This window comes from Filicampus tigris, chromosome 5 (genome assembly GCF_054856515.1).
Source record: "Filicampus tigris isolate MCC_2025a chromosome 5, RoL_Ftig_1.0, whole genome shotgun sequence".
Classification (NCBI taxonomy): domain Eukaryota; kingdom Metazoa; phylum Chordata; class Actinopteri; order Syngnathiformes; family Syngnathidae; genus Filicampus; species Filicampus tigris.
Window position 1 is genome coordinate 6,725,194 of NC_141221.1, and position 19,918 is coordinate 6,745,111.

A 19,918-nucleotide genomic window follows, 5' to 3' on the forward strand; every position below is an offset into this window, starting at 1 on the left:
CAGTTAAAGTGTACTTTGCCAGGGCTCCTCTGTGCTTATTTGTAGCCGACAATCTTTCCACTTCAGTGGAGTCCTGTGCTCTACTCGGTGCCTTCCGTGTTGCCAGTCGAGGCACTATAAGTTCATGCCGCTCATACAGTATCCCATCACCTCTACATTTGACTCCTCCTTCGTTTTTCTTTTATTCTCTCCATTCTCACATTCATCCACATCAGCTCCCCTCAATCCTCTTTCTTTCTTTCAACCATTAACCCTCCCACCCTGTCTTTTTGCCATCTGCCCAGGTCAAGTCTCCGACTCTAGCAGGGCTGAATGATGACTCTGGCCGCACGCTGACCTCCTCTGACTTCAATTTACGCTGTTTGACTCCAGATCAGAGGGTGGGGGGGCTGCTGGCCTTCAGCAGTCCCGAAGAACTGGACCGCTTCAACCAGGAGAGCCGGCAGGGAAACCGACACCCTGAGGTCTTTGCGCTGTACCCACCCGCTGACGAGGTGAGGCCTTGTCCTTTGCTCTTTGGTGTGTGCATCTCTCCATCGATACATCGATACATATCGATACATATTGATACGTATCGATATCGATACCTATTTGGGTACATGGGTTGCGATACGATTCAACGACGGTTTATTTTAAAATGGAACGGTTCGTTTGATTCAGTGGGATTAGGATTAGGTTCGTTATGGTATGGTTCAGTTCGGTAAGAGTGTGATGCAATGAGTTTCTTGTTGTCATTTTACAATATGAGGGAACTTGTCAGTAGGCTACTGTAAATGTGGCATTTTCTTCAAAGATGTATCTCTCCGATAAAAGAGGATTTGATACGTATCTCGATATATTTTAAGGTGGAACGGTATGGTTCGATGCACTCGCATCTTTTAAATCAATACCAATTTAGCCAAATCCAATCAAAGCCAATCAAATTTTCTGATTCAAATGATTTTTTTTGTTAAATCCCCTATTATGTAAAGTAATTTACAAATGAGAAATATCTCATTTACAATCCGTTTATACAGAACAGCGATGTGAATAAAAGATGGAAAAAGACCCACTTTTACAGGCAGTGTGACGTGGGAATTGTCGGGTTGACTTCATCCCAGCATTTCGTGTCAGTGCTGTTGATACAGAGCTGTGACATGGGGGAAAGGTGAAAAATGTACTTAAAGCTTTTAGAAGCAGTGTAAAAGGGGCTTCTGTCACCACCTCTGAAAGTGGAACTTTGCATGGTCATCATCGGCGTGTGTGACATTTTGGAGCCTACTTGACCATTGCTGGGTTGTGGTGTTCCCTTTGCGTTATTGTCATGTCATGCAGCCATGAAAGTAATTACAACAACATAGAGCACCAAAATAGTTTAGTAGCAGTCAAAATGAATTCATGGCACAGGTAAATGTGTATATGGGAAAACACTGCAGCTGTAATGTCTTATTTCGATTTCAGTGATAGCATTGATCGACCAGCGAACTTAAGCATTACATCCAATCACAAAATGTGCATAAAATGTCAAATATAGGCCGATCCGATCTAGCCAATCAGATTGGTGGAAAGTCTAGCTGTAATGCATGTTGTGGAAGGTGCAAAAGTGCCAAAGAAATGACTTCTTGTTGCTAAATAAGGAAGTATTTTGCTTACCTAAAGACACACATTTAGCAACTGAATCCTTCCTCCTCCTGCTCACGCTTCCATAGTTTCCAAAAGTAATACTTCTCTTGTGTTCCAGGAAGACGCGGTGGAGATCCGACCCGTCCCCGACTGCCCCAAAGAACACACTGGAGACCGCATCCTGATCCGATGCCAGGCCATCAAGTATGTCGAACATTTCTGTATGACTTCAACAGCAGATGGTTGCATTAATATGAAAAAAATGCCTTTTTTTTTTTTTTTTTTTTTTTTTTTTTTAAACTCGCGCATTGCACATTCTTGGATGTTGTGTCCATTCGTGGCTTCAGGCAGAATACTTGGCGGCTGTTGCTCACCCCCCCACTAATTTACAGCATCTCCCCACTCTTTTATATCTTTTACAAACACAAAAACACATCGTTGTCCTCCTTATAACCCACTGAAGTGACAGATGTTTGAATTGGTTGTATTTCCTGGATTCATCCCCTCATTTCACATCAAGTGCTTCCAGATACAACAAAGACTCACAGCAGTCACACGGAATAGGAAGACGTAGAATAGAAATATGATACGAGAATAGCACCAGGCGAAACCTCAATTACATGTCAGCGCGTTTCAACGCTCGAGTCATTTCTGAATGATTCTTTTCTTCTTAGGTTCGAGATTGACATTGAGCCCATATTTGCCACCATGGCCTTGTATGACCTGAAGGAGAAGAAAAAGGTAAGAAAAGTGACTAGAAACAAGATAACTTTCAATATTGGTCAAGTGTATGTGTGTTGTTTCCTATTAATTTATTGCAGGCTCAAACAGTCACCATGACATTTTGCTGGCAATGCTTTAAGTCACATCACAACAAACCAAAAAGCCCCAAAAAAACCCACACTTGCAGTTATTCCTTTAGAGCCGCGCTGAGGTGAAGTTTTGATATGCTTAAAGCATGTTACATTAGTTATGACTTAACAGTGTTCATTATTAATATCATTATACTTATAATTATTATCCCATATTCCACTTACATAGTTAGAGCTCCAACCTCTTTTTATATTGAGTTATGTTTTTATTCCCCCCCCCCCCCGATATATTATTGCATGCCATGTGCCTCCTGCTTTACTGCATGTCTTTAGGCACTCAAGTCAGTGAGGGATCAGTGTAATCTACAACATGCCTCTATCACGACTAATACTTGGCAGTTTTTTCCCAAAGGGCTACTTTGAGCCATGGCTGTTTGCATGTTTTGGAGGATTGGTTTAGCTGTGGGGGTTTTGTGGGTGAAAAGGCCGGAAGGATTTAGCTTGTGCTTAAGAGCTGGTGTAGATGGTGTGATAGGGTTTTATGCCAATGGCCTTGCCCTCTTCTGACTGCCTTATCATGTGGAACTGATGCTGATGAGTTTGACTTTGGCTGATGGGTAGTGCAGGGCACAAAAGCAGTGATATGTAATAATTGGACCTAAAAATAACATTATTTTTATGCTACACTAGCTTGTAACGAGGAGAATAACATCAATAAACTCGGTTACACATTTTGTTGGACCAGCCGCTCAAATGTTCTGATGTGTTAGCGTTACTGTTCAGAGTTGCAGGCACGACTGCTACGTGCTCTTATTTAGAGTTCTATAAATGCTAATGCTTATTAGCATTTATGCTAATATTACTGTTCAGTATTGTGTCTCGCGTTTGTGCAAACTTTGCCTCGTGCACATACTGTATATAGTAGTCCATAATATTGATGGGCCAGCCAGGCTACCTCTCATGTTAGGATTAGCACAGATGCTAACATGACTGTCCAGAGTTGTGTATAATGCTTGTACAAAGTTAGTCATACTAAAAAGGGGACAGTCGAGGCTGAAGTTGTTCGACGGAAACGCTAATGGAAGCCCATTTCAAATGATAGATGACCGAATTATAGGCGATTGCCATTTGGTCCGGCTTGACAAAAATGCGGATAGACTGACATCGAACGGATATCCAGGTTGCAGACGGATGACTATAAACGGACCGGCAAATTTTAGTAAAATGCCCATCTCTGGTGGTAACGTTACTGTACATTTGTGTGCAGCACTGTACAAAGGTTGGGATTGTTTGGAAATTCACTCTGACACTCATGCACTACTCTGAGGGTAGATATGTTTGGGAAAGGTTGAATGCGCTCTGCTCCCATTCATTTATGAACGCTGCCAGTACTGACACACCATGTCCCCAGTCGGAGCTGCCTAGTGTGCGCAGGCACTACATTTTTGGATCACTCTGAATAACCGAACGGCAAATTTGAGCAACCTGAGTTTCGACCAGTCAGAGTGAACCAGTGTCCGTTCAGGGCATATTTCCAAACGTGCCATTTGTCGCATATAAAATCACAGGGGTCTATACTATTAGTGGACCAACATGGCCAGTTGGCCACCCATCATGTTGTGTTAGCAATAGAATAAATGCTAATGTTGCTGTTCAGAATTGATTGCAGGCTTTTACAAACTTTGTCACGTACCAAAATTGTGTTGTTTATAATGTTGTGGGACCAGTCAGGATACCGTTCATCATGTATGCCTGCATGTTATGAATGTTAGCATTGCCATTTATGCTAACAGTAACTCTGAACTTACTGTTCAGAGTTCCATGTAGCTTTTGTATAAACATTACTGCGTTGTCATTAGCAATCCAATAATTTTCACTCTTTAGTGCTGTTTATGCAGCACTCGGTGGACCAACTAGGACACCTGTTTACATTGACGCTAATGTCACTTTTACCATAGATCAGTTTTGACATTCATTGCCTTTGCTTCTTTCGTTTCTATTACCTATGTCACGTTTACCACCGTCCATGTCAATATATTTTAGGGAATCCCTTACGTCTACATTATTCTTCACTCTACATTATTAACCCAGAACTGAGGAAGAAAAATACTTTATTGATCCCACAGCGGGGAAATTTAATGGGTAGAGGAGCAAACAACTGCATACAATATTTTAAAAAGAACAATTCGAGTCAAAATAAAGTACTTAAATGGGAAATTTTCCAATTACAAATAGCATCCGGTTGAAAGAAGCATCAATATTATGTAAGATGTTTTGCAGCTTGTGTTATTAAATGTACATGCAGAGAATATAAGTGGCATTTGAAGCTTTTTTTTTAATGCGCATGTGTGCTACGCAGCAACCATATTGAACGCGTCTGTAGCATAAAGTGACTGTGCTATAGAGTGTAAACCATTATTACAGTTGCAAGTTGTTGCAATGTTACCGAGAGTGTTAAGGAGCTGTGAAAGTGTGCATGTGAGAAAAGGTTCTAGTTTTGTGAAACATTTTCTCCTGACCCATTTAGTATTCTCCTTCCCTGTTGCCTCACTGCTCGTGTTTCCCCCCTCCGGACTACTACATCCCTCAACTGTACATTTACATTTTCTTCTGCTTTTATGCTGTCTGTTTGCCGTTTCCTTGCATCTCTACCTCCTCTCTTGTTTGCCTTGTGGGAATTCTTGCGCTCGTGTTTGTTTTTTGAGCTCACAATGATTTTGTTGCTGCTTGGCATCTGTGCAATTGGCAACAGATGTTCACATAATTCCGCATAATTCTCTCCTTATTAATCACGACTCTCTGGTCTGTTTGAGCTAGGTGCACGCACGCTACTTGACCCAACAAGTGGCCTACTCATGGACAAAATGCAACGGGAGAGTCGCAAATATTGCAAAAGTTGGAACAGGATTCAATTTATTCCTATGTTGAAATAATTTTTCCCCACAAGAAATAATGGAGGGCAGCATGCTAGCTGGCGGTTAGCATGCCTGCGTCATAGTGCTCAACGGAGGTGGGCATCTTACTTAAGTTTGCCGGTCTAAAAAAAATGAGCCGATCTGAGCTGAATTACTACTATTACCATAAATGTCCACTTTATGATTCATGTTTCAAGTGGGATTAAATTAAAGTCAAATATAAAGTCAATACTGTTATTCAAAACAACTTTGCAGATTTTATCTCCTGGCTGTCAGCACTTTGCCTCCGCCCACGCGCAGCACATTTTGGGCTCGGATGACATCATTGTCAGATATATGCTACCTGGTGCGGTTCAGACTGCGGTCGCATTGCAGAAAATCCGATTCGTATTCGATCTAGGACCACGTATGAAAGTGGCCCCGGTCGCATTTGAAAAAAAATCGTAATTGAGCCATTCACACTGTCAAAAAAAAAATCAGACACAGGTCGCATATGTGCAAAAAAATCTGATCTGGGTCGCATTTGCCTGCTTTGTGAACCTAGCCTTAGAAGACATGATACAGGTTTTTCAGACAAATAACATACACTTCAATTAGACACTTATAATTTATTTTCCCAAGCCGCGCAGAGCTGCAACATAAGGATGAAAGAGCCGCATGCTGCTCCCGAGCCGCGGGTTGCCGACCCCTGCTCTAAATTGTCCATAGGTGTGAATGTGAATGTGAATGGGAATGGTTGTTTGGCTGCATCTGCCCTGTGTCAGCTGGACAGTGACCCTAAGGAGGGACATGCTCTATGGAAATTGGATTGACGGATTAATTCAAATGTTTTCATGTTACTATTTATAATTGATTTAATTGTCTATCCAATTATTTCCAAAAATATATATTAAAAAATATTATAAGAAGGTGGATTCTGAAGAAGTATTGGCAGGTTAGTGAAGAAAGGAAGGCGGAGAAGTAATTTTTAGCAAATAAAGAAGGGAAGCAAAATGAAAAGTGGGTCTGAGGGAAGGCAACAAGGAATGAAAATAGAAAGGAAACATATTTGACATATTTATTTTATTTACAAAAGCTAAATGCACAGGTTAACAAATAAATGTAATGGACTAATTTGAAGGCAAAACGGCAAAATCAATACAACGAATATTGCAGTACTCTTGACAGTGTATATACCTGATGGGCCAAGTGGAATAAAGGGTCAGCCTATTTGCGGCCCACAGACCCTGGTATATATTTCTTGGTTTTGAGGTTGAAAAGCGGACTTTCACAAGTGAATATGTTTGTCATTAAGCGTGCGGTCACACACAACAAAAGCACACTTGTTTGACGCCTTTGTTCCGCTTCGCAGAAGACCGATGATGATGACTCTGTGACCACACCCCTTGCGTCTGTTGCATTTGGCTTCCTGTAACATGACCTGATATCAACATGAGGTTTTCATCTGCACAGAGAGTGACAGAACCAAGCGTGTCGTAGGATTCACAGATACTATTTGACATCTGGTGCTCTTTTTTTCTTGGGCCAACCACCAAGTCTGCTGCGGTGCTAAGTGTGGTCAGCCCTCTCGGGAAAGAAGCCCAGTCAGGGGAAAAGCCGAGCGTCACAAGGATCACATGACCAGCACATGTGGCTTTGTTCATAGCCTAAGGTCTTCATGATGATACTGCAGCGGTTTACGCTGGAAACGTAGTCACAAAACCAGCTTCCGTTAATCCTCCGTTTTGGCAATTATTGCCGGCGCTGTTCATTTTCATGAGCAGCGCACAGATCACAAGTTTTAATTGCATGTGTGTGACGTTTGTGTTCTGGCATGTCAACATGGTCCAAGAATGGGCTCTCTTTCTGCAACTGTCCCTCAGCTCAATAATTAGGCGATACGTCTTCAGATGGGTGCTTCACTTTATTTGCAGATTGGGTATCATCAGACAGACTCTGTCATCATCTAGCACCATAACAAACTAAGTACAAATTGACCCAAGATCAGGGGAACATTGCAATATAGCATACGACTGTATCTGTTTCCGTTCTTTCAGAGGGAGCTAAACTAAGATTCAAGACTTCAGCTCTGTTTCTTCTTCCTAGCTTTGGTATGTTTTGTCTTGACATCCTGGTTCTGGTTTTAAATCTTGGCTCTGGCCTTCCTGTGTGGAGTTTACATCTTCTCCCTGTGTTTGTGTGGGTTTTCTCCGGCATTACAAAAACATGCGTGTTACTCGGGGCTAGGCAATGAATAAAATACAATCTCAGATTTTCAAATGAATCTGAGTGGTGTGAAAGGTTGTTTTTCTCTGTGTGCATTGCGATTGGCTGGTGACCAGTCCACGGTGTACCATTTCCAAAGTCAACTGTAGTTTCCAAGTCAGCCACACAACCCTAATGAGAACAATTGCTGTAGAAAACTGAACACTTTCTCATTTGATGTTGAGATGATGTTCAAACCATTCCATCCCTTTTCTTTCAGATATCTGAGAATTTCTACTGTGACCTGAACTCTGAGCAGTTTAAAGGCTTCCTGCGATCGCACACTCCTCATGTAGATCCCTCCTCGCTGGCCCGGTCAGCCATCTTCTCCGTCACCTACCCTTCGCCGGACATCTATCTAGTCATCAAGGTGAGCGTGGAATCCATTAACAGTGGTTCTCATACTTTTTACAGTACCATGTAAAAAAAATACTTCTCCCTCCAAGTGCCACTATCATTTCTTGTATCCTCTATTACTGATGGGTTTATGCAAATTTCCGCATTGTGTGACTAATGAAGGTGATCTAATCTAATATAAAAATACAGTAGGATAGGAGGCAAAACATTAATCTATGTTTTATTCCTAAAATTTTATTTCCATTGTAAGCCACTGTCATTAACACTTGCTTAAATGTAAGGGAAAAAAAACTATACATCTTTGAAAACAAAGTTACTAAAAGATTGAATATGAATATATAGTACTTAAAAGTTCAATACAAATGGACTCTACTAATAACAAATGTGTTGCAGTGCATTAAAAATAGTTTACATTTCTGTAACATAACAAAACAGTTCGGAAAAGAAATTTATTGCGTCTATGCGTACCACTAACTTTGAGAATGACTCAATTAGGATACCACATATATTGCTTCCTTGTGTTCCTTCTGGATTGAATGGATTTTCAAGTTAGGTCACTGTGATTGAGTTGTATCGATCTACGGAGTTTTGTATTTTGTTTTCCAGATTGAAAAGGTTCTCCAGCAAGGGGAGATTGGCGACTGCGCGGAGCCTTACATGACGATGAGGGATTGTGAATCGTCAAAGGTAATGTAGGCCACCGGAAAACGCTAAAATTGTTGAAATGGTTTATATTAAATGGTATATACACACAAGAAAAAAAGCACCACATATTTCACATTTTATTTTGACTTAATGGTCACTGTGTGGACCGGTCAGAGACTGTGGGCGGGCCAGATGTGAACCCCGGGCCGTACTTTGCCCAGCTTGGTATATACAGTACAAATAATATACAGCATAAATGCGTAGCAATATTAATTCACGCTAATTCATTGGTTTTAGTTTGCTTGATAAATTAAGGGTGTAGAATGTCAATGTCGCCCTTGCGTCGTTGAGTTTTTGTATACATACAATGTCACATTTGAAGAATTCATGCTTGTGGCCCGACAGAACAAGGACAAGCTGGAGAAACTGCGAGGCCAGGCCGAGGCCTTCTGCCACAGGCTGGGTCGCTACCACATGCCCTTCGCCTGGGCCACCGTCAACATCATGGACGTCATCAGCACTGCAGCCATTGACCGCGACGTCACCGACTCCGACAGCCTAAAAGGTGTGCGCGGCGCACCCCCACTCCCACCCCTCCCTTATTTTTGCGATGTCATGTGACCTAAATGTATTTTTTTGTCTCCTTCAGGAAAATCCAGCAGCATAGACCGTAAAGCGCAGCTGCCCAGGAGGAACTCGGAACGTTTCAGCACTTTCGATGAGCAGCCGTGTAACATCTCTGCCTTCAAACCTGCCACCATCACCATCAGCACCATCTTCAAACAGGTCCGGCTCCAAAATACAAAAAAAACCCTCCATTTTTATACTGAGATGCATCATGTCCCGTAAAAAAGATTGTTAATCTTTCAAATGCATTCCATCAACCAACCACAACCATGTCTGGCATCCATTTCAAGTAACTGGAAAAACAATTCAAGCGATTTAACCTTGGAAGGAGGCATCGAGTTTAAAGACTGTCCTCGTTCTCGTGTTTTCAGAATTCCCACTTTTGGAAAAGCTATGTAAATATATTCAAACAATAGAAATAAGTATATAAATGTAGTATGTTTAAAAATATCCATTCATTCATTTTCTATAGCATTCATTCTCATTAGGATTGTGGGTGAGAAAATATAATGCTTTCTCGCTAGACCAACGCCAAGCAGTACCAATTTAGTAGTAAATATAAATAATACACCAATGTAAGGTAATGGAAATTTAGTAGTAAATAAAAAAATGAAGTACTAAATATTAATACACTTGAACCTTGTTTTTTGTGTTTAATCTATTTCAAAAAGTCTGACTCAAAGCCAAATCATTCGAAATACTAAAGCAATATTTCCCATACGAAACGAGTTCCAAACCCCCCGATATACTTACCAAATTCTAGTTTATAGAGGATTTTCTTGTTTTTTCTGTTTCAGGAAGGGGATCGGTTGAGTGACGAGGACTTGCTCAAATTCTTGTATGAGATTAAGAAAACATCCACTCCACAGAGACGAATCAAGACGATATCAGGTTGCCCCCTTGTCATGTTTAAAATAAGAAAATGTTCATTTGAGTTTTATGGTGAAATGATGTAAAACCAACAGTCACATTCACGCCTTGTCTTCAGGCTCCATAAAGTTGGACATGTCTCCACTGAACGACTTACCTCAGGCTTGTTTGTCCACCGAGCTCATCCCCCTCATTCCTGTGGCGGAGAAGAACATTCGACACGTCAAAGAAGTGCTGGAATTCCCCTCCAGTGAGGTTTACGTCCCTCATAACATTTACAGGTGAGCCCCAGTGACACCTGTAAAACATTCCCATAGTGCATACTGGAAGTAATGTGTTTGAGAGCGTTAAAAGCATTTTTGTAAAACGCACAAATAATAAATACAAATATGGTTTTGTCAGGAGAAAAGAAAATGGTCTGAGGTTCCAACAGGCCTTCTTGCCTAAACAGAAACTGTTTTTATTCCTCCAACAAGCCATAGGCAACCAAAACAGTCATGTCACACTCATTAGTCTGAAGAGGTGACGTCACTCATTGCATTGTGCTGCAAATAGTTTGGGCTCTGGAGGACCTGACCGCCCATCAAGTATGAAATTGCTAAATTGGCCAGTGATGGCTTTGCACACGTGCCATTCATATGGAGTCCAGACTCAGAGAGCTGAACATGTCCTGCTCCGGAGAGAGTTTCATAGTTTCCAGAAGCCTCAAATAACACCACAACTAGTAGCTTGATTTGTTACTTGTCACTTATTTCTGGAACAATCGTCACTAGAGGGCTTAGAAAAGTGGTTAGATACACTATAGCTACAAAGTTGCTTAGTTTGCAACGCAAAGTGAAGTATCTGTCTGTCCCGGTTGTCATAGTAACAAAAGCCATACTCTGTATTTGCAAAAGACAAAAAAACAAAAACAAAACAAAACTAAACACCAATGATGATTCCAAGGGAAAAGTGTCAGTTAATCGTAAGTTTTTATCTTAAAGCGGAAGTCAAGCCAAACATTTTTTTTGCCAGAATATGTTCCCAGCAGGCCCACTAGTTGAAACATGGCATTCTGATTATTACTGTGGAATATGAGTTAAGCAGCAAAATCCACCTGTTTTTAGCTCTCTCACGGGGCGGCCATTTTGTCACTTCTGTCGACTGAAAAGGACATTGAAGTTGCTCAGGGCCCAGGTAACGACCAATCACAGCTCACCTGTTTTCTGAAGCTGAGTCAAGTCTGAGGGTGCCGAACCGCGAGTACATGGGGGTCAACTGTATATTCAATACCTAACTAATGTCACAAAGCCTTGCAAATGTTCAGTATGTGCCTCTTCTGTGACACAAAGCTTCGGTGCTTTAAAATTTAGTTTTTACACATTAAATAAAAATATCTTAAAAATTTTAAGAATTCCAGTAATAATGATGGTAAAATGACGTCAAATGTTTTGGGACACTCTTTGAATGTAATATATATTATGTAAAAAATTGCATGCATGCTCTGACAATGTCTTCAATGCTGTCTTCGTAAGATGTTTCAATTTTGTGTTGAAACTTCTGTTTCCATTGCTTCACCTATTGCAGTTACTCACGTATCACTATTGCCATCTAGCGTTTCAAACCTGAATTACATTACTGTAATACTGAATTACTGAATTCTTTTTTTTTTCTTTGTATTATGCAGGAACTTGCTCTTTATTTATCCCCAGAGACTGAACTTTGTCAACAGGCTGACATCTGCGCGAAACATCACCATCAAAATCCAGTTTATGAGTGGGGAAGACCCCAGCTGCGCTTTACCTGTGAGTACAGATACCACTTCTCCAACTGTCCGGACACTGAAACACAAAATCGGTTGGTAAAAAATGTTTTCAAAAGAGCTTAAAATTATGAAAAACTCAACAGAAAAAAATCTTCAAATAAATGGTTGGACTGTACCACAATTTATCTTTCTGGATGTCCTCCAGTAGTTTATAATACGATGTAATGTATACATACGTACTATGTACTCTCAATGCTGTGCAACAAAATACTTGGTTTCCAATATTAAGCTCTGCCACAGTTTCCACTGATTGATCTTTATCAATAATAATGAAAACATACTATACAGTAATTTAAAGTCAAGAAAATTTTATGATATGCGTGTGTTTGTGTGCGTGTGTGTTTTTTTCCCCCCAGGTCATTTTCGGTAAATCCAGTGGCCCTGAATTCGTGCGGGAAGTTTACACGCCTGTTACCTACCATAACAAGCAAGTACATTAATACACCTCTATACTGTGGCTTATCTTGCTATCACAATTTTGTTTTTTGTTTTGTTAGTTTGTGTTGAAATACGAAATGTTTTAAAAGTTCGTCAAAATAAGTATCAATTTGATTGAAGCGAATGGGAGGCTTAAACGATGAATTACTGTAACCGCTTTTAGTTTTTCTTCCATTATTACATTTTATTTTATGCATACAATTGTTTTGTGTTCAAATTTGTTTAAAAGGTGTGTAATAAGTTTAAACATATTTAAAGCATGTCGGAGGTATATTTTAGGGCTTGAGCCATTGAAAAGTAAATTGTGTGGGTGGGTTAAGTTGATATTTTTGTCATGAAAACAGTCTGAAAAATACAGCACTATACGATTATACAGGCGGTTGTCTGTTTGCAACGGTCCCGTCATACCATTTTGAGGTTTCCAGTGATGCCCAATGAATTAATGTGCACAGCGGCATAAGAATATGTTGTCATGCAACACACGGGCATGCTGAGTTACCGCCGTACTTATTGTTTTATGCTATGGCTTAAGAAGTGTTTTTATGCAAATATTTACTATAATTATGCCTTAACTACTGCATTAGCATAGACTGTGCGTTTCAATTTATTTGTTATAAACCGGGGATCCCTGTCAGTGCTCCAGCCTATCTTTCTTTTTTACTAAGAGCACAGTGGCCCCTATCTTCAAACTGTTGTAAGTCGACTTGTAAAGTAAATATTGACTCCAGTCATTTTCACTATATTACTATTATTAGAATTGAAGAATAATAACTTTTTTTTTTTCAAATCAGCAAATTTACTGGTTGCACAGTTGCGAGTAGATGAAAAATGTACCTGCACTGTCTCAAATTGCCAAATATTTAGGGGCAGTCTGGAGTCCTGCCCCTCTGTAAATCTCTCCCTATTTGGTCAGATCGCCAGATTTCTATGAGGAGGTGAAGCTGGCCCTTCCCGCCCGTCTAACGGAGCGACACCACTTGCTCTTCACCTTTTACCACATCAGCTGCCATCAGAAGCAGAACCAGAGCAACAGTTGCGAAACGCTCATTGGTTACTCTGTAAGCTTCATGATTATACAATGAGCTTTTTTTGGGTGGGTGTGGGGCGCGATAAATCTGAGGTACAACATTTTTTCGTGCTTGCCTCCTCTTCTAGTGGCTCCCCATATGGATTAATGACAGACTGCACACGGGTCAATTCTGCTTGCCTATCGTCTTGGAGCGACTCCCTCCTAATTACTCGTTGCACACTGCCGAGGTAAACATGTTTAAAGCTACCTCAGCATCCCTTGTTTTCTTCTTGGATAAGTGCACCCCGTCGTTGCGTTTGCTGCCTTTTGATATTTTTTTGTTGCACAGAAACTTCCGTCTCAGGCCATCCCAGTCAAGTGGATGGAAAGTCACAAGGGATTGTTCAATCTGGAGGTCCAGGCTGTGTCCTCTGTGCACACTCAGGTCAGTTAAATGTCATGGCTTGGAGCAGTAGCTGTGAAACCTTTCTACACCAAGTTCTACATCGAAATAAATGAACGACATTCAAATACAATAGTAGCATAGTGGGCCCAGGTGTTCATCAAAAACAAAGCTGAGGTGTAATTCCTACAAGGTATATTTAAAATTCTAAGACACTGGAACATTTTGCACAGTTTAAACATGAACATTGATATTAAAATGAACAAAAAGATGAAATGGTAATTCAGATAAACTGTATTGCATCTAAAATTTTTAAGTAGAACGTATACCTGAAAAATGTTACAAAACAAACAGTTCTAAAAGACTCAATGCAAATTGACTTTAAAATTTGATACAACGGAACTGTACTTAAATATACAGTACGGGATTCCAAAAATGTTGAATGCGCTGGAATGTAATGCGCAGTTTGGTCATTTAATTCAGTGATTCTTTTGTCTACAACTAGAGCAGGGATGGGGAACTTGATTGATGGAGAGGGCCACAATTTTTCATCAGTGCTACTGGGGATCCACGTAGGACTACACATTACCTAACCAGATATATGACAAAAATGCCATTTTCAATCTGTGCTTATGCGCAAAATATGTACTCTTAATGTATTTCATTTTTCATAAAACATTTCTCAGCGCATGTATAAAAGAGCCATCACTCAACCACAAAGGCTTTCAAGTTACTGTGATTTTTTTTTTTTTTTTTCCCCTCCAGTGCAAAGGCCTCTGGTGCATAAAAATGACAAAACTGCTGAAGAGTCCAAGAACACGTTTTGTGCATATTCTTCACTAAAATCAACTTAATATTATTGAGTGTACAGTGTCCTGCCTGTCATTCCTAATCCATAGAAATTACTGGTACCGGTACTCACGCTGTAGTGTAGTGTACTATGAGACCAGGTGCTAACGTAACTAAGCCATGTCGGCCAACTAGTGGTAAATGGTTATATTACAATTTAAACTCAACTATACAGTGGAACACCGCTCTTCGTTAGGGATAGCGACCTTGCCAGCCAGTAAAAATCCACATTTAATTGAATGCCATTGAAATGCATTGAAAGAAAAAAAAACCATTTTTTTGTAAAGCCCCTTCAATTCAACAAAAAAATTGTTTTCCCACATTTTCATGTTTTTTTCACATTTTCCACAAAAATGGGTGTTTGCTCCTGCCAAAAGAGGCAAAAACAAAGAATGTTTTTGCATTGTTGAAAAAATAGACGAATAAGTGAATTAGTGTGTGCCGAGCCACAGTTATTCGTTGGTCCACTGTAGTAGAACAAAGTAAGAAACATGTTTATAATCCCCCCCCCCCCTTTCATCATTTAAAAAAAATGCTTATTTTTTTAAATTAATCAACGGGGCACTCAGTATTTGGTGGCCCATGGAGGGGCTGCCAGTTGCCAATCCCTGCATTAGAGCAAGACTAACTTTGAGCCACTTATGAAATTACCAAAGTCAAAATGATTTACCTACTATAAAATGCTTATACTGAGTCTTCTTAATGTGTACAATATAAGTTGCTGTACTTTGCCAAGCTGCGTGAAGCCATGATTCACATTTCAACTTGGTATATTTTTTTTGTCAGTATCTTTACTGACTTGAGCTGAAATGAATCTGCCAGGGATGTATAGTCCAGACTGTAGATGCCGATAACCTGCCTCAAGCAAACTTCCAAATTATCAGTCTGTGTCACATTTCCTCATGTTGAGGCACTTTTCTCTGTGATTAAGCTCCAAAACTCTCCATAAACCCTGGACTTAAGCTCAATGTCATTGTCAGCTTTTGGTGTCAAACTTTCATCCAGGTGAGTTCAGATGAAACAGTGTTGCAACTTGCAATTTTTTGATTTGCGTAAACCAGCATCGGCATCTTCTTAAAACGGGTAGCACATAAACGTAGCAACTGACTCCAATAAAGCAACTGGGATTTTAGTACTTTGACCTTTCTCTTTTTCAGCTCACTTTTAAGAGGGAAGTCAATACCATTTTTATGAATAGTTAAAAAATTCCTTTCCACATTTTCTTTCTCCGGAAATGCAATGGTAGACTTCCCGATGGCCGAACGCACTTTGAATTTGATACTTTGTTTACCCACCAGGACAACCACTTGGAGCGCTTCTTTACCCTGTGTCACGCGCTGGAGGGCGGCGCCAAGTTCCCGCTGCGCGTCCGGGAGGAGAAGATTCCCGAGAACAAGCTGGAGCACGAACTGAAGCTCAGCATCATCTCCCTGTCGTCGTCCAGCTTGGAACCGCTGGTGCTTTTCCTACACCTGGTGCTGGACAATCTCTTCACGCTCATCATGCAGCCCATGCTCATTGCTGGCCAGACCGGTGAGTTGATGATGTCGCTGACTTCAGTGCATCCAATACATATGTCATGACGCACTGTTTTTCAGCTAACTTGGCCCAGATCGCCTTTGAGTCGGTGGTGTCCATTGTCAACAGTCTGCATAACAGTCAGGAGCTGAGCAGGGACCAGCAGGGTCGAAACAGCCTATTGGCGACCTACCTTTACTGGGTGTTTCGTCTACCTGACCCCCCTCGAGACATTCCAAATGGTATGCACTGATGAATACGCACCAAGATACATTTTGTGTGAAGTTGAAACCCAATTTGCCCAAAGGTGTGAATGCTTTTCCCTTATATGCGTCATAAAAGACATTGGCCATGGTCCCCTAATTTTCTCTCTGTGAAGTCAATACGAATTAGTAGTTCTGTCAATTTGCAAATACCAAACCACAAATATGCTATGACTTACTGTCGTCACTTTACATGTAGGAAATGCAAAAATAAGTTTCTACCTGAAACCTGAAAACAATCATGTGTGCCAAACAAACATTGTCATTGACAAATGTAACTTTCAGATACTGTAGATATTTCCTTGGATGGATGGATATCATCCATCCATTTTTTATACCGCTTATTCGGCTCGCGGCAGCCTTTACACCCTGCCCTGGTCACCAGCCAATTGCAGGGCACGTATGGATCAACAAATATTCGCACTGACATTTACACTTCAGGAAAACTCATTTAACCTCAGAAGCATGTTTTTGGAACGTGGGATGAAGCTGGAGTACATGAAGAAATCCCTCACGAGCACAGGTTGAACATGCAAACCCGCAGCCCAGATTCAAACCCCCAACCTTAGAACTAACGGAGACCCTCCCCGAGTGTCCAATCAAATGCCAAGCCGACACTATTGTGTGCTTACCCGAAAACAGGAACCGGTGGTGCAATGCCTTCGACAGAGAGCCGTTACAGCACGATGGGTCGAGCCTGCGCGGCCTCAGTGGGCAACATGCTACTACAGTCCAGGATCCGCAGCAGCAGCAATCCTGACATCCCTGCGCCGCACTCGTCTGCCGAGGATGCCGAGGTCAAGCACATCTTGGCTGCCAAGGTATGCAAGAGGTGGGAGTGAGTCACATGAGTCAGTCTCACTTTTTTGCCATAGTTACTGTGTTAACGGTTTCAAACCAGTCTTTGTATTGCGTATTACTTTGTTGTCATCCCAATTAAATGCACGTCCGACCTGACTTGACTACGGAAAAAAAATAATGGTCAGGACAGCTGCACAGATTTCTACATGCTCACGCAGCATTCCTGTTCACAAACACACACACGTCACATGTCATTTGACTCCTACTCCTACAGTACATTAGCTATTGTAATAGGCCGGCAGACAGCGGTTCTAATGAGGACATCCATCATGCTCATTGCGATGGAACGTGTATGTGTGTTTTTTGTCTGCAGGGCCACAACGTTCCAGGCAGTCGCATGTCAACCATTTTGGACACAAACAGCCATCAGAACGCAACAGGAAGCACGAGGCCCTCCAGCAGAAAGGTACAAGCAACAGGGAGTGTTGTTATGGCTACTTAGGTTGTATAAAGCAACTTTTTTCCCCCTAATATTAATCCATTTAAAAATATGCTAATAGTAAAAGGGTTGCAAAATAGAAATCAGACCAAGTATGCAATAAATTATACTAGGATTAGCCAGTTTAGCCTATTTTTATCGTCCTTTTTTTCATTGCATTTCAACATGAGCAGAAAATACATGTTTTAATTAAATAATTAATCCGTTCACAGTGTTTTTGCTTGACTGTATTTATCATAAGCACGAATGATTATCATTTGAGGAACAATATCTGATGTCCACAAGGTGTCAGTGTGGCACAGGTTTTTCCTCTTTTCACACGAGATCAAAGTTCTTCCTCCCAGTAACAAATTATAGCCTGTCTGTCTTGCTGTATGTGTGTTTTTGTGTCTTGCAGCAGTTTCACGAAGAGCTGGCCCTGCAGATGGTGGTCAGCACAGGAGTGTGCAGGGAGAACGCTTACAAATATGCCTGGTTCTTCTTTGAGCTGCTGGTCAGTAGTTTTATTTACACAATGAAAAAAATAGAGATTTGTATGTGTTATTTATCACATCATTTGACCATGAATCTCTTTTAGCCCTCTCACCCCCCCTTCTCCCCCACTTTCTCTCTCTCTCTCTCTCTCTCTCTCTCTCTCTCTCTCTTTGTTTTTACTGAGGCATATCATTACTCACATTTATTCTCAACCCCTCCATTAATCTCACTTAGTCACACTTGTCCTAAAATGACCTCACTTTGGGGATGAATCAAAAGCAGGCCTTATAGTATGGGCTTTTATAATTTTACCATGGCGAATTTTGTTGGTTTTATCTGAATCAGCTCCACATTTTTTGTGTTTGACAATAGGCTTTTAAAAATTTTAGCCGATGGCTTTTTTTGGGTCATTGTGTTATTTCTATTGTGTAAGGTGACAGTTATGATGAATAACTGGCGAGAGGAGTGTTCACACGAATGACACTTGTGCCTGAGCGTGACTTGGCATGTGGTGGATTTTTTTTTTTTTTTTAACTTTACAGATTATTTCTAGCTGTTTCTATTCTTCTGTTGTATTCTGTTCCTTATAATACATATTTGTGGTTAGGCATTCACATATTCACTGATTTATAATTTTTTTTTAACCTGTCGTCCGTTATTCACGAAAGATTTCCTTGATTCACCGATTTTGAGTTTAGGCGACTGCAATAAAGTATTACTTTGGTGCCATCTGATGTAATCTTCGCGTTGTTAGGTTTGATTCGTTCATACATGTTTTACTTGTGGGTTTGAGATGTCCTGTTTTTTTGGTGTTCCTTCAATTAGTGTTATTTAGGCCGGTATGCTAGCTAATACTTTTGATGAGCCAAATGTGAAGGTGGATTGTTTGTGCTGATTAATTCCACTACTGAAAATGTCACATATTTTTGTGGTTCACTAAGTACCAGTTTTTCATGATATATTAGGTGAAATTGCATTGATTTCATCACTGTGTCATGCGCCTGTGCTTAATCAAGCGTGCTGTTGACTTTTTTTTAGACTGGATTATTTTGAGATGTGTTTATTTCTATTATGCAAGGTGCCATTTATCATGTATAAGAGGCAAACAGCAATAGTGTTACAGGAATTCTCTGGCACTGTCTGTGTGTTCATGCCCAATTATGATGTCCCATAGCCCCCCTCTTCTAAATGTGTCGGAAGAAAGGAAGTGTACCAGTCATGGTCACGCACAACAGCACTCACACTAGCCCAGTAGTTCTTAAAATTTTTACACTGCGTATATCCTCAAAAAAATACTTAGCTGTACAAGCTCTACTGTCATGACTCATGTGTTCATCAAACAACGAGACAGAGTTGCTTTTATTTCACATTTTTGTCAGCCACTATAGCATTAAACACATTCTGATCACAATGCGCTTGAATATAGGAAAAAAAAAAACATTCAAATTCAAATGTATGGAACATTAAAGAAAAATAAATTCAAAGATGTAGATTAAGGAATGTTTACAAATGAACAGTTTTTAAGATTAAATACAAATGTATCAAACTTACAACTGAACTGATCTTTGGGAGTGATTCTTGTGCACACCACTAGGGTACCACACTTTGAATCACTTCACTATCCAAATGTTGTGAACTGAAAAGGTTAAGTGGTTTTAAGATTGATTCCTGTGGCCAAAGTGGGATTATCCCTTGTCCTTTGACAAAATATGAGTACAGCGTAAATATTCTTGGGTCAACCTGCAAATTACAATACATGCGAAAAGCCACTTGATGGGGTTCGATTTC

General features: G+C 40.5%; 1 protein-coding gene and 1 long non-coding RNA gene across 2 annotated transcripts in view; one reads left to right on the forward strand and one right to left on the reverse strand.

The window, feature by feature from the left end:
- The window catches only part of dock8 (dedicator of cytokinesis 8), a 70,984-nt gene that overhangs the window by 24,674 nt on the left and 26,392 nt on the right, over positions 1-19,918 (forward strand). Inside the window, exons 7-25 of the mRNA XM_086029938.1 lie at positions 285-494; positions 1,721-1,806; positions 2,277-2,343; positions 7,794-7,943; positions 8,537-8,617; positions 8,981-9,140; positions 9,225-9,361; positions 10,000-10,093; positions 10,191-10,353; positions 11,739-11,856; positions 12,233-12,303; positions 13,228-13,372; positions 13,470-13,571; positions 13,673-13,768; positions 15,874-16,108; positions 16,174-16,335; positions 16,999-17,177; positions 17,531-17,623; positions 18,054-18,149. Of these exons, the coding sequence (XP_085886064.1) occupies positions 285-494; positions 1,721-1,806; positions 2,277-2,343; positions 7,794-7,943; positions 8,537-8,617; positions 8,981-9,140; positions 9,225-9,361; positions 10,000-10,093; positions 10,191-10,353; positions 11,739-11,856; positions 12,233-12,303; positions 13,228-13,372; positions 13,470-13,571; positions 13,673-13,768; positions 15,874-16,108; positions 16,174-16,335; positions 16,999-17,177; positions 17,531-17,623; positions 18,054-18,149 (2,445 nt within the window). The remainder of the gene's footprint in view (positions 1-284; positions 495-1,720; positions 1,807-2,276; positions 2,344-7,793; positions 7,944-8,536; positions 8,618-8,980; positions 9,141-9,224; positions 9,362-9,999; positions 10,094-10,190; positions 10,354-11,738; positions 11,857-12,232; positions 12,304-13,227; positions 13,373-13,469; positions 13,572-13,672; positions 13,769-15,873; positions 16,109-16,173; positions 16,336-16,998; positions 17,178-17,530; positions 17,624-18,053; positions 18,150-19,918) is intronic.
- Positions 9,189-10,396, reverse strand: LOC147147080 (uncharacterized). The gene is made up of 3 exons (XR_015086729.1): positions 10,230-10,396; positions 9,956-10,101; positions 9,189-9,367 (listed from the first exon to the last, which is right to left on the reverse strand). It is a non-coding gene; the product is annotated as an uncharacterized LOC147147080 (long non-coding RNA).